This window comes from Zootoca vivipara, chromosome 8, assembly GCF_965207765.1.
Source record: "Zootoca vivipara chromosome 8, rZooViv2.hap1.1, whole genome shotgun sequence".
Lineage (NCBI taxonomy): Eukaryota > Metazoa > Chordata > Lepidosauria > Squamata > Lacertidae > Zootoca > Zootoca vivipara.
The window spans coordinates 7065837-7078511 of NC_142591.1; the positions used below are offsets into that span (position 1 = coordinate 7065837).

Below are 12675 nucleotides of genomic sequence, written 5' to 3' on the forward strand. Positions count from 1 at the left end.
ATGAAAGATGGCAGGATCACCAAGATGTGCTAGGCCAGTTGGCAGACCAACTCTGTGTTACAAAGGGGTCTGCAAACATGCCGTGAAAGCTGGCAACATTTAACCCCACAATGTAGGAATTCCTCCTTCCAGACGATCACAGTGCCTGGAGACAGACAGGTTGTGCATCCATAGCAGTGATCAGAGGAAGAATGACTGATGAGAGGAGCACAGAGGGAGGTGCCATGGTGCCTTACGAGGAATGATTGAGGGAGCTGGGTATGTTTAGCTTGCAAAAGAGGAGACTGAGAGGAGATAATGATAGCCACATATCTAAAGGGCTGCCACATGAAAGCTTGTTTTCTCCTCCTCCAGAGGGTAGCACCCGAACCCATGGCTTCAAGTTACAAGGAAGGAGATTCTGCTTGTAGGCTCCTCCCACACATCTGGTTGGCCACTGTGAGAAAAGGAGGTTGGACTTGATGGGCCAATGCCCTGATCCAACAGGCTTCTTATGTTCATTTAGGGCCAGTCTAATCTCTCCTTGCTGGTGTAGTTGTTGCCTGAGTAGCAGTTAGTCAATGGATGAAGCCATTGTGTCTTTCTCCCTTACTTCTGCAATCTCAGGGCAACTGGAAGTTTCTGTAGCTGCTTTCAGGCAACATGTCTGAAACTACAAATGCTCCCATCCAAGAATTCCCATACAATTAAGTCCTACCTTTGTTTGGAAGGGGGGGAAAGAAAACTGACAATTTACATGATAACCAGAAAGCACTACACAGTACCTAATATGTTTATATATAATTTATTTTAAGAGACTGCTTCAACAAAGACAAAGTTAGTGCAACTTGAAATTCACATCTCACAACTAAGTGTATTACCACATTTCAAAAAACAAAAAAAACACAAAATGTCGTCGTTACACAGTGAAAGATCTTGTTTGCTTCATTTGCTACACAGAGATATAAACAACTGTTAATTATTCAAATTGCTTTTTAGCTGCATGTTACGCATTTCCTGGACAGAAAGCACTTCTGCACAGGAAGAAGTGTGAAAAGTATATGCAGTTTACACACGTGGCCATCATTCACACAAGCATTTGACACGTCCTGGGAAGACAAGGAAACCACATTTCTGTGTTCTCCATGTAGGAAAAACATAAGAAAGCAACCCTAAGTACTGAGCAAAATGCAGCTGCGGCAAGCACCTTTTGCTTGCTGTTCAGACTAGGTGAAAATCAGGGCTTTAACCTTCACTTCAGCTGGGTTTTGGGGTGATGTAGCTCTTCTCGAAAACACCAGACTCTGTGAAGAATCTTGGAGAGGATGAAGAGTTCCTTTCCCAAGCTATCTTTCATACGGGTGGTGCTTCCGAAGCTCCTTAATCCCAAGCTCTCTCATTTGGAGGTACGTGAGCTACTTAAGTGGGTTCAGAGTCCCAGGAGGAAGGCAGCAAGGGCTTCTGAATGTCCCTTTCCCAGCTGTTCTACAGTACTGCTTCTAGTTGTCACCCACTCCTCACTATAGCTTTTGTGCCATCAAGCTGTAGTCCAGGGGGAAAAAACTGAGCAGGAGAGGTTTCTGGCCCTGCAGGTGTGTGCCATGGGAAACTGTACCTGAAGAATGTCAACTTGCCTTTTACAGGCACAAGATCTGTGCCATACCAAGGTGGCAGCAAAGAAACCATTAGGCTCGAGTGCAACAGTACTGTGGAGAAGGGGATTTGGGAATTGATGCCTCGGCCACCTTCACTGTGATCACTGGGCTGGGAGCTGTTTCCCACCCCTCAAGCAGCCACAGATTTCACAGTACAAAGCTGTTAGGGGTTTAAAGGGGGGTCAACAGAGGGAGGCTGCTCTTCAAATTGAGGCCTCAAGATGAAAAAAGTGCAAAAAGTCAAAATTCATTGACTGCCTTTATCAATGGCCAACTGATACCACAATCCTAAACACATTTACTTGGACTTGGGTAGAATTTCCTTTGAAGTAAACTTCCTCAAGATCAAATCAGGCTGTGAGTTGCCCTAATTCTGCATAACTGATCCAATCAGCTGCATTCCCAACTATTCATAAATGCCTGGCATGAAAAAAAGACTCAACGTTACAACAGACAATAACAAACTAAAATACAACTTCAGCTTTAACGGGAATGTACAAAGACGTCTCAAAACTAAAGTGAAAAAAGTGACCAGAAGCATGCTAAAATAATACTGAAACATAACCTGAATGAAGCTGAAATCATAGGGGAGGAGGAGCAGACTTTGGCTTCCAGATGCATCGACCCTCCTTTGGGATTTGATTATCAAAGATCTCCCCTGGGTTTTTTTTTTTTTGCTGGAGTGCAACACCAAAGCTGTACTGCTGCCCTCCAGCCAAGGATAAGAAACAAAGTACTCTGTCCCAGAGTGCGATTGTGAAGAATCCAATTGTCTCATTTACACATTGCTTTCATGCACGACATTCCCATATTGAAGCAGGAGTGTGGCAACATTTTAGCCTCCCTCCCAACGCCCTTCCTTCAACATTCCCATGCTGAACCTGGTTGTCTGCAGAGGCTTCTTGGACATTACCATTCCTTAGCAGACTCAACAGACGACTGTCGAAGGAAGGAGGCAATGCATTTGGGGCAGAGCTGAAAGCATGGCCCTGATCCTGCTACAGCATAGAAATGTTCCGCATGTGGACAGACCTTGTCATTCCATCTCCAAAGTGAGTATATTAAAATGGCTGTGCGACGCTAATGCCAATTTTTCTTACATGCTGTGTTCAACCTACTTTAATACAAGCTACTGTTGTCACAAACTGTCCCAAATGTAACTTGCTTTATAAAGATGCAGCATTGGTCCTGGGACAGTACTTCAGAGATCAAAAGTCAAAGATGCTTCCTGACACCACCCTATAAACTACAAAAATCCAGCTGTTGGTAGGCTAATATTTTTTTCTGCATTTGATGCTACTGTCATATTTTATTGAGAGGCATTTAAGAATAATCCACTCATTTTTCTTTGCACATATTTGTTTCACATACAAACAGGGGAGGGTTCATTTTATTTAGAATCATAGAAGATTCTATATTAAGCAGAGCTTTGAATAGGTATCAAAAAAGATATCAAAATATAATTAGAGCACACATCTGAATGCATGCTCTCAGCTCTCTCCAGCTGCTAAGAGAAGTCAATTTACAAGGAATACAATCTTCCACCAGAGTCTTCACAGGTCAGAGTGCACAGAGCCTCCTATTCTGCTTGCATGTTCAGCTAGGCCTTAGATGCAGCAGAGATCAATGCAGCCTTGCTTTGCTCTGGGGAAAGAGGCAAAAGCAAATGGCAAGTGGACTCTGAATACCTCTTGGAGCTTGTTAAGAGGAAAAGGACACAAACAAAGAGGCAAATAAGTAGGAGGAGTGAGGTATACCCTCTTTTTTTTGCCCTAGTTTAGCTGAAACCCTACACACAATACACAAAAGCTCATCCTTCTCACTGCTGCTGCAGGCTTAACACAGCCTAGCCAGAAGTGCACACACACCGGCTGAATGGAGGGGCTTATGATGAAGATTAAAAAGATGGGATAAAAAGCATACAGAGCATCACAAAGCACCTGACAGGACAGCTATGCTTACTTTCAACCCAAAGCTTATCACAATACAAATAGTACATTTGCTAATTAAGGTATATGATACACATTTCCTTCTTCCCAAAGGAGGCATGAAGAAATCAGCGCATCTTCTCATGTGACATTCAAACATGTTCCTGAAGCCACCCAAAAAACGTTTTGCTGCCCAGAGCCCCATCAGCAACTTTCTCCATTACTTCACAGTACTTCAGCACTGCTTGAAAGAGGTCTCCCACTTTCCAGCCCCTCTCTTGCAGCTTCTTTGAAAGCTGGGAAGAGAAAGCAAAAACAGGTTACATTCAAAAGCAAAGCTGAAAAGATAAATTATAATACTACCTACAATCACCTTCCTTCCCTGCGCTTCCCTTTGGCTTAGAACATACCCTGTGGAACTTCCTTATCTGGTCCCGGGTTCCTTCCTTGACCTGCCCCTCCACTCAAGCTGGGACCCTCAAAAATTGCCCCGACACTGCAATTAGGCTTGAAAGCATCCCTCCTCTCCTCAGCTGCAATTTCCATGAAGATCTCACCCAACACCAACACCCCCCTTTGGCAGCTAGGCTTGAAAAAATGTTAAATGCTTTCCCCCCAAGCCTAATTGCTGAACAAGGGGACGGGGGAGGCTGAGAGCCTGCATGTGGACGGGTGGCATGGACCATATGTGTGTCATGAATATGAGCATGCCTGCCATTTGTATATATTAATGTGAGCATGTTTGCAAGAGAGTGCAGGGTGGCCTTTCCCACAGCTATGGTAGTATCCAACCCCTGCATGGCTGCTTGAGAAGGAATGTGGCCTTCAGGACAAAAATTATCCTGCATCCCTGACATAAAGGACAACTTGCTTCCAATTCATTCTCTGCTTCAATCCCAGCAACAAAGGAAGTACTTCTAACCAATGCATTAGCCATTTGTTTTCTTTAACTTATACTTTGCAAGTCAAGTAATTTTAAGCTTCTTTCCTTAAAAATAAATAAATCCAGACTAACAACCACAGTATTAAAATTACAAGCCAGAAATGTTTGATATTTTACAGCTGTAAAAACAAGGCACTCTCAAAGTCCAGAATTTCCTCTGATTTTCTTAAAGATGCCATTCTTAAGGGTGACACTCCCCAAAGCTCTCATGGTAATGTAGGTAGAAGATAACAGCCCCCCAAAAAAACCAACGCTGAACCAATATTCATACATCTATCATCATCCCCAATAAATAAGCATTTCACAGTTGCACAAATTAACACTAAAATATGCATGTCCAAAAAAGTGTGGTTTCACTGGTATTACTTACTCTATTATCAAAGGAAACCACTGACTCCAAGTTATATATTTAAGAACCATAAAGTTCCACAAAGCAGAAAATTAAATTTCCAACTACAAGCCCAGCCATGAAGTTCTGTCATTTCATTTATTTTATTTCTGTCATTTTATTTATTAAATTTAAACAAATTTATTAAATACAATCACAATATAAAAACATAGGTAAAGGTAAAGGGACCCCTGACCATTACTCTGGGGTTGCACGCTCATCTCGCGTTATTGGCCGAGGGAGCCGGCGTACAGCTTCCAGGTCATGTGGCCAGCATGACAAAGCCGCTTCTGGCGAACCAGAGCAGCACACGGAAACGCCATTTGCCTTCCCGCTGTAGCAGTACCTATTTATCTACTTGCACTTTGACGTGCTTTTGAAAAACATAATAACCATCATAAACAATAACCCCTGCCACAGTTTAAAAAGCCATAGATTGTTTAATGAGCCAAAGGCCTGGGAGAAGAGGAATGATTTTGCCTGGTGCCTAAAGATATGTAATTGTTTCCACTTCCACTGCCTCACCTGCAGATGTAAAGGAGAAGCAGAGCTGTTTGTCACCAGCATGTTGCTGAAAACTTACTCCAAACCTCTGGATGACCCCACTCAGCCATTTCATGTAGATGTTAAACAGCACAGGGGGATAAAATCGAACCTTGAGGAACCCCACATTGAAGGCTCCGTGGGGCCAAAGAGCACTCCCTCAGCACCAACCTCCAGAAATGACTATCCAAGTTGGACTGGAACAGTGTTATCAAGCCAATCGACTAACTTGTTAGTTGAGTTAGCTACTGCTCAGGCTCTAGTTCAGGCATAGGCAAACTTGGCCCTCCAGATGTTTTGGGACTACAATTCCCATCATACCTGACCACTGGTCCTGTTAGCTAGGGCAGCATTTCTCAACCGCTGTTCCGCGGCACACTAGTGTGCCGCGAGACGCTGGCTGGTGTGCCGCGACGTGCGGCGACGAGAAGGGCGATTTTGCAGCTGCAAACTCCACCTCCCTGGGCGTCCTATTTCTTCGCCCCTTCTAGTTTCCACAGACCAATCAGCTTTCATTATTTCCATTTTCCCCATGCCTCACGTGACAGGATCATCCCAGAATCCTTTAGCCAAGATGGCAGCCCCCAGCAGCTAATAGTGCCGCACGTGTGTCTCTTTTTTGGAAAATCGAGCGGACTTCAAGTAGCTACTTTTAAAATATTCAATCTCCATCATTCAAAAGGTAGTTTGTTGCTAATTCACGGAGGCATGAAGACCAAATCGTCCTCTCACAAGTCCGAGAACACGCACAGGGTAAGATACGGGACGGCGGGGTCGGGTGGGGTGGATTAGAAACCCGGATCTTTTAAGAACTCTGCAGCACTGACCCGCCGGAAAGCAATATTTGGCAAGTGTTTCTTACAGTCATAATTATAATATAGGGCGGCACAGAGTTAATTTTTGTAACTTTTTTAATGGTGGTGTGCCTCGTGATTTTTTTCACGGAACAAGTGTGCCGTGGCCCAAAAAAGGTTGAGAAACACTGAGCTAGGGATCATGGGAGTTGTAGTCCCAAAACATCTGGAGGGCCGAGTTTACCTATGCCTGCTCTAGTTCTACCCAGGTTGCTGTGGAAACAGTTCTAGATGCAGTGTTAATGGGAGTTACCTAATTATTCTATCCATGACTAGACCTGTGAAGATATTTCAACTCTCGCTTATTGCAGTATAAAACGGGATAAACACAGCTGAAGGACGGCATTTGCAATTTGTACAGTGACAGCCCTTCCATTACTCACAAGAACAAACTCCTTTGGCGCACCGTCATGGAAATGCAGCTCAGCCACCTCTGCTTCTGAAGCTGTCAGCCACTGCAGGGCCATTCTCAGCTGGGAATCCACCAGGCATGGCCCTATGTCAACATTTATGATCACCAATGCCTTTCCTATGTTTCCCAACCCTATTGCAAGCAAGAAAGAGGATAAAGATGAAAAGCCTAATACTCTGAGAATATTTTACTCAATGAATTATGGTGGCCCACGCACTCTTCAGGTAACAGCAATACAGTAAAGCCCTGTTCACACATGATCCGAGGGCCAGGGCTGAACAGGGGAGGTGGTCAAGAATGCAGATATAAAATTATTCAGGATAACAAAAACCAAATCCAACTGCAGTGAGTTCCAAAAAGATCTCTCTAAACTGCCTGAATGGGCAACAAAATGGCAAATGCAGTTTAATGTATGAAAAATCAATGTGGTGCATGCTGTGGTTAAGCAAATTAAATAAATTCTAACTTCGACATACAGGGGCGTACCCAGGATCAAAACTGGGGGGGGGGCAAGAGAGGGGAAGAGAGAGGGAAGGAAGGAAGGGTGTGTGTGTGTGTGTGAGAGAGAGAGAGAGAGAGAGAGGGAAGGAAGGAAGGAAGGAAGGAAGGAAGGAAGGAAGGAAGGAAAGAAGGGGTGAGAGAGAGAGAGAGAGGAGGGAGGGAGGGAGGGAGAGAGAAAGGAAGGAAGGAAGGAAGGAAGGAAGGAAGGAAGGAAGGAAGGAAGGAAGGAAGGAAGGAAGGAAGGAAGGAAGGAAGGGGGAGGAGGGAAGGAAGGAAGGAAGAGGGAGGGGGGAAGGAAGGATGGAAGGAAGGATGGAGCTCCCGTCCGTCCGTCCCCCCCAGCTCAGGCTGCTTCTCGCCCTCCCCACGTTCCTGTCGCTGGCTGCAGCCGCAGAGGGAGCGGAAACAGCCCGATTTCGATAACCCGCAGCGACTTTTCCCCTTCAGTTTTCGGAGGGGAAAAGTGCGGGTTATGGTCCGTAAAATACGGCAAAAAAATTTTTGCTTCGGGGGGGGCAGCTGCCCCCCTGCCCCTCGCTGGGTATGCCCATGTCGACATATACACTCCACTGTAGGTATCTAACCTGAGAAGAGAGAACTTCACTGATTCATCTGTCTGGCCAATAAAAATGTCAGCATTCTAGGACTTTAGGGAAAAAACTATTTCCAAAATCCCTAAGATGGAGCTGGGTCATTCCCATATTCACATGCTGCTTAGAAAAAAATGAATTGGAATAGCTTCAGCACAAGCCTCCCAAAAGCTGTTACAAAATATAAAGGTCATTATTTGAAACAGCCGAGGGCTGCTCTTCTGACACAAGTCTCATAAAAACTGACCCATAAATAGAGTCTTCTTACATCAACTACAGAATAATTGATACATCCTGTAAAGGTTACCTTCAATTGTATCTTTAAGCTCTTCCTCTTTGTCTTCTGTTCCATCACTGTAGGGGAGGAAAGTAGAATTAATGCAAAGCAGGATAATGTTAAGGTCTGCCACTTCAATGAGACATTCAAGGAAAACATAGTATGAATTAACCAAAGTATCAAGGAATGATTGTGAAAATGGAAGCTTTGCTTCTCACGCCATTTTCTGTCACATGGCTTGTAAATTTCCAAGATAAAACTTTAAAAGAAATTCTACCTTTCCCTTTCAAATATGGAGTTTTCAGAAGGAGATGTTATTATTATTATAATACACTGAATTATATGCAATGGTTCTAATTACTAGGAGAAAATAAATGATTAAACAAAAGGGGAAACAGAAATATTGTAGGAAGCAAGCTCTTTTTTATGAAGAGATCATTGGAAGCATCTAGAATAGCAAGCAGAACATGCACAAAAATGTTGCATTTTACATGTCTGTCAGGACAGTCACACTGTAGCACAGTAAAATGGACCCATTCAGTATGAATTTGTTAAGGAAAATCACGATCAGGTGAAAAGAATGTGGGTAAAAAGTGTGTGGGTAATGAATCACATTTCATATATGCCAGTTTTCGGTCTTGAAAAATTATGACTTCATGCATTAATATATGAGGGACTAGCCTGATTCAATGTCTTGGTTTGACCAACCTGTCTGATGTTGGAAAGGATAAATTCTCCTCATACATATCTCCTTCTAAACCAAGACTGCTCCAGCTACTGCTGTTACCATTACTGCCAGGGGAAGAAGAGAACAGAGCTGAACTAGAAAAAAGTTAGCCCAAACCAGAACCCAGAACCTTCATTTTCCTTGATGCTCTCTGTCCAGATTCCTGAGCTGTGGCACCATTTTCTTCGTAAGTATACAAAAACACTTTGGGGGGAAAAGAGGTACAAAGAAACAAAACACAAGGGCACCTATTAACACTGCTCAGAAAAATAAATGTGAGTTCACATGGCACTTTTCTCCCACTGCCAAACGATTTCTGGAATCCTCATGTGCTGAGCTGGTCCAAGTCAGAACAGGTGCAACACAGCTTCAGCGATGCAGCAACTGACAAAGGAATAATTTGGATTTCTTATTGTTTACATGAATGTCAAAGTGCTGAACCAGTGCTAGTTTCTTTCGCAAACAGCAAATTCTATTGCTTGCATTCAATTAAATTTTAACCAGAGTAAACTCACTAAAATGAATGAACATACCTAAGTGCATTGATTTCAATGGTCTTCCCCGAGTAAAGATGGTTGAATGCCACACTCTAGAGCAGGCATCCCCAAACTGCGGCCCTCCAGATGTTTTGGCCTACAACTCCCATGATCCCTAGCTAACAGGACCAGTGGTCGGGGAAGATGGGAATTGTAGTCCAAAACATCTGGAGGGCCGAAGTTTGGGGGTGCCTGCTCTAGAGTTTCTTTACAATGCTGTTTCAAAAATCGATGTGTTGAGAGAAAAACGGTTTTGTGAAGGTATCTGAAGTCGCCTTATACCAGGCATCCCCAAACTTCGGCCCTCCAGATGTTTTGGACTACAATTCCCATCTTCCCCGACCACTGGTCCTGTTAGCTAGGGATCATGGGAGTTGTAGGCCAAAACATCTGGAGGGCCGCAGTTTGGGGATGCCTGCCTTATACTAAGTCACACAGACCATTAGTGCATCTAACCAGCTATTGCTGCCAAATGACAGTGGTGCTTCCAAGGTATTTTTTAGAAGTTCCTTGGCCCTCTTCTAACAGGACAGCCCATAAACTTGAGACATCCAGGACTGAAAATAATATTTGTGCTGAAAATCTGTTGTGATGGAGGTGGCTAGGTTGAGTCAGAGGTGTCTCTTCGCCTGGATACACTAAGCTCTGCCACTGGGGGGGGGGGCAAGGGCTCTGCTGCCATGAAGCGCCCCCCCCCCCCGGCCCACTATCACCAGCAATATTCCTACTGTAAAGTGTAAAGCCATCAAATCCACTGGGTCCTAAACCAAGCCCAGCTACTGGAAATGGGGCTGATCCAGGCTTCTCCGCTGTTCTTGGCAGAAGGTGATGCAGAGGAAAGCAGCCTTCCTACCGCCCTCCTATCATCTATTCTGAGCAGCAGGAGCAGCAGAATCTGAAAGCAGGGGTGCCTCTGCCATTCTGCTCAGCCCCACTGCTCTTGCCTTGCTCAGAACAAATCAATCAATCAATACCCCACCTTTTACCGTGACAAGGACTCAATTAAAGACCCACACAAGTGGTTTAAATTTTTGATTATATATATTGTGGTTTCATATTTTGAAATATTTTGAACTGCTCTGAGACCTCCGGGTACAGGGCGGTATATAAATTCAATAAATAAATAAAATGGTCTGAGGCAGCTTTTGACTTGTGTTTCTTGCAGGTGGAATGAAGGATGTCTCTTGTTCAAGGGCAACCAATCCAGAACTCTGCTGGGCATGCCCAAGGCCACAGGTGTGTCCAACAGAGCTCTTTGGATTCCAGCCAATGGCATGAAAGTCTGTGACACAATGTCGATTCCCTGCATATAAAACAACAACCATTTCTAAAGAATCTTGGGAAAAAATAATTTGCTAACTAAATTAAAAGCTGATTCTCAGATGAAAGGCATTGTCAGTCAAACAGTTAGTAAATCCTGATGGATAATTACTATTCTAAATAGCAGATGAAGATACACTCTCCACTTTATGGTGTACATAGGCAGGAACCTTATGACTGTAATCAGAAGTCAAGTGCTCATGTATTTCCCCTTCCTTCTTCCTCCCCTTACAGTTTAAATGGTTAACTTACTTGTTTGATCAAACCAGTTTGCCATATCTTTAAAGCAGCAAACCGGTCTGAGTGGGTTGTCCAATCAGAGATTGCAAAACAAGATCCAACTGTGATCTGAAATCCTGGTTTGGAGGGCTCACAGAAACAATAGTTTCTTAGGTCAGACATAATGTCAAACTATAGTTGGATCAAATCAGAAAGTCATTAAATCTAAGCATGGGACGAAAGGCAGAGGTGCACAGAATCACAGGCTGAATGCCTTCCTGAGCCCAGTTATGAATCTAGTTCATCTCCTCAACAAGAAACGTCCAACTTTCAGAGGCCATCAGTCCACAAACCAATCAATCCAAACAACCTACAGACAGTGAGAAGAAGGCCAGAAATGTATCTTGTGGCACAAGTGTAAGTGCTCAGAAATGATATTAGACTCCGCAGTAAAGTTGGTGCCATTTAGTTGTAACTGGAATTAAAGAACTCCAGGCTCCCAGGCAGTCTCCTATCTAGGAACTGATTAGACTCAGATCTGCTATATCAGATGCTGTATCATTTGTCTTTGGACTAGAGACACATTTCGTCATCCCATTCTCTAACGGAGCCTCCATCAGTCCATACTGCTTGAGCTTGCAAGGAAAAACTTCATGAGCACTATATCAACATCAAGTTGTATGCCAGGTATCTACTGTTGACAACATTTCTTTATAGAATCTAAATCAGTGTTTCTCAATCGGGGGCATATGAAGATCTCAGGCAGGATGGGAGTGTTGTTGTTTTTTTTAAAAAAAATGTGGATAGTGTGAGAAAAAAGTCACAAAAATTCAATCCAATTAAAAATTCAAATAAAATAATTACAGGAGCCAGGTTTGAAGAGGTGTGTGGGAGGTTTATGTTACCTAACCGTTTAAAAAGCTTGAGAAATACTGATCTAAGTCATCCTCAGCACCAGCTCATATCTGAATGGTCACACTTGGTTATGAAAACTGTCACTCACAGATAACTAACCCACAATAACCCTTTGTCTTTCACTGGTCAGGTTTGTTTGTTCTTTCGAGTGTATATTTAAGAAATGGTTAAATTTTATGTTTGTATACTCCAAAGATAGCTTATTATGAGTTGTTAATGTGCAGGCACTATTCTAGTTAATTGCTTTGTTAGAAATGAGCCTTCAGTGTTTTTAGCCAAAACGTGAAATCAGAGATGTCCCTGATTTAGTCACACATGCACCAGGAAAGGACAGCAAATAGCTTCAAAATAACCCAGGAAGTTCCTTCTCCAGACAATAAAGAAAGGACTGTCTGATTCATTTTGAAGCTGCTCTTTCATCTTGCAACAGTGTTCTGGGAAAATAATTGAGAAATCCAGGACTTTAGTGTAGCTGTGACCGGGTAGCTGTGGTACCAACCCAAAGGCAAAGAGGAGCAGCATAGACAGGAGGAGTTCATGGTCTAACTCAGGTTTAATTTCATTGGGGGGGGAAATAAATTACCCTACAAATGCAAATAAAGCCCGTCATTACTATATCCATATTGCATATAGAGGGGGGCATTGTGACTGAGCAACCCAGAGTAGCTATACTAAAGTGGGGGCGGAGAAAAAATTGTATATGAAAACTCTGTGGTGAAGTCCAGTGTTGTCATCCAGCCTCTTGGCTTATCAGGGAAATTATTGTAGCAGCAAAATGGGGGAGAAGTGATTGCTTCTCCCCCCCCCCCCCATGGAGGAAAATAGGGGCATTCCTGGGTTGTGTTGTCATTGCTGGTATAAACAAATTGGTATATTGATATCAAAGGC

The 12675-nt window shown here is 43.4% G+C and overlaps 1 protein-coding gene across 5 annotated transcripts in view; it reads right to left on the bottom strand.

The window, feature by feature from the left end:
* Positions 1-768: 768 nt before the first annotated feature.
* The window catches only part of AKAP11 (A-kinase anchoring protein 11), a 41066-nt gene continuing 29159 nt past the window's right edge, over positions 769-12675 (bottom strand). For 3 of the 5 annotated variants that reach the window (XM_088676076.1, XM_088676073.1, XM_088676074.1), the window contains 4 exons: positions 8779-8862; positions 8101-8147; positions 6674-6834; positions 769-3858 (listed from right to left, as the gene is read on the bottom strand). In XM_088676076.1, coding sequence (XP_088532202.1) covers positions 3715-3858; positions 6674-6834; positions 8101-8147; positions 8779-8862 — 436 coding nt within the window. In that variant the 3' untranslated portion in view covers positions 769-3714. The remainder of the gene's footprint in view (positions 3859-6673; positions 6835-8100; positions 8148-8778; positions 8863-12675) is intronic. The other 2 variants (XM_088676077.1, XM_088676075.1) reach the window with 1 other exon arrangement.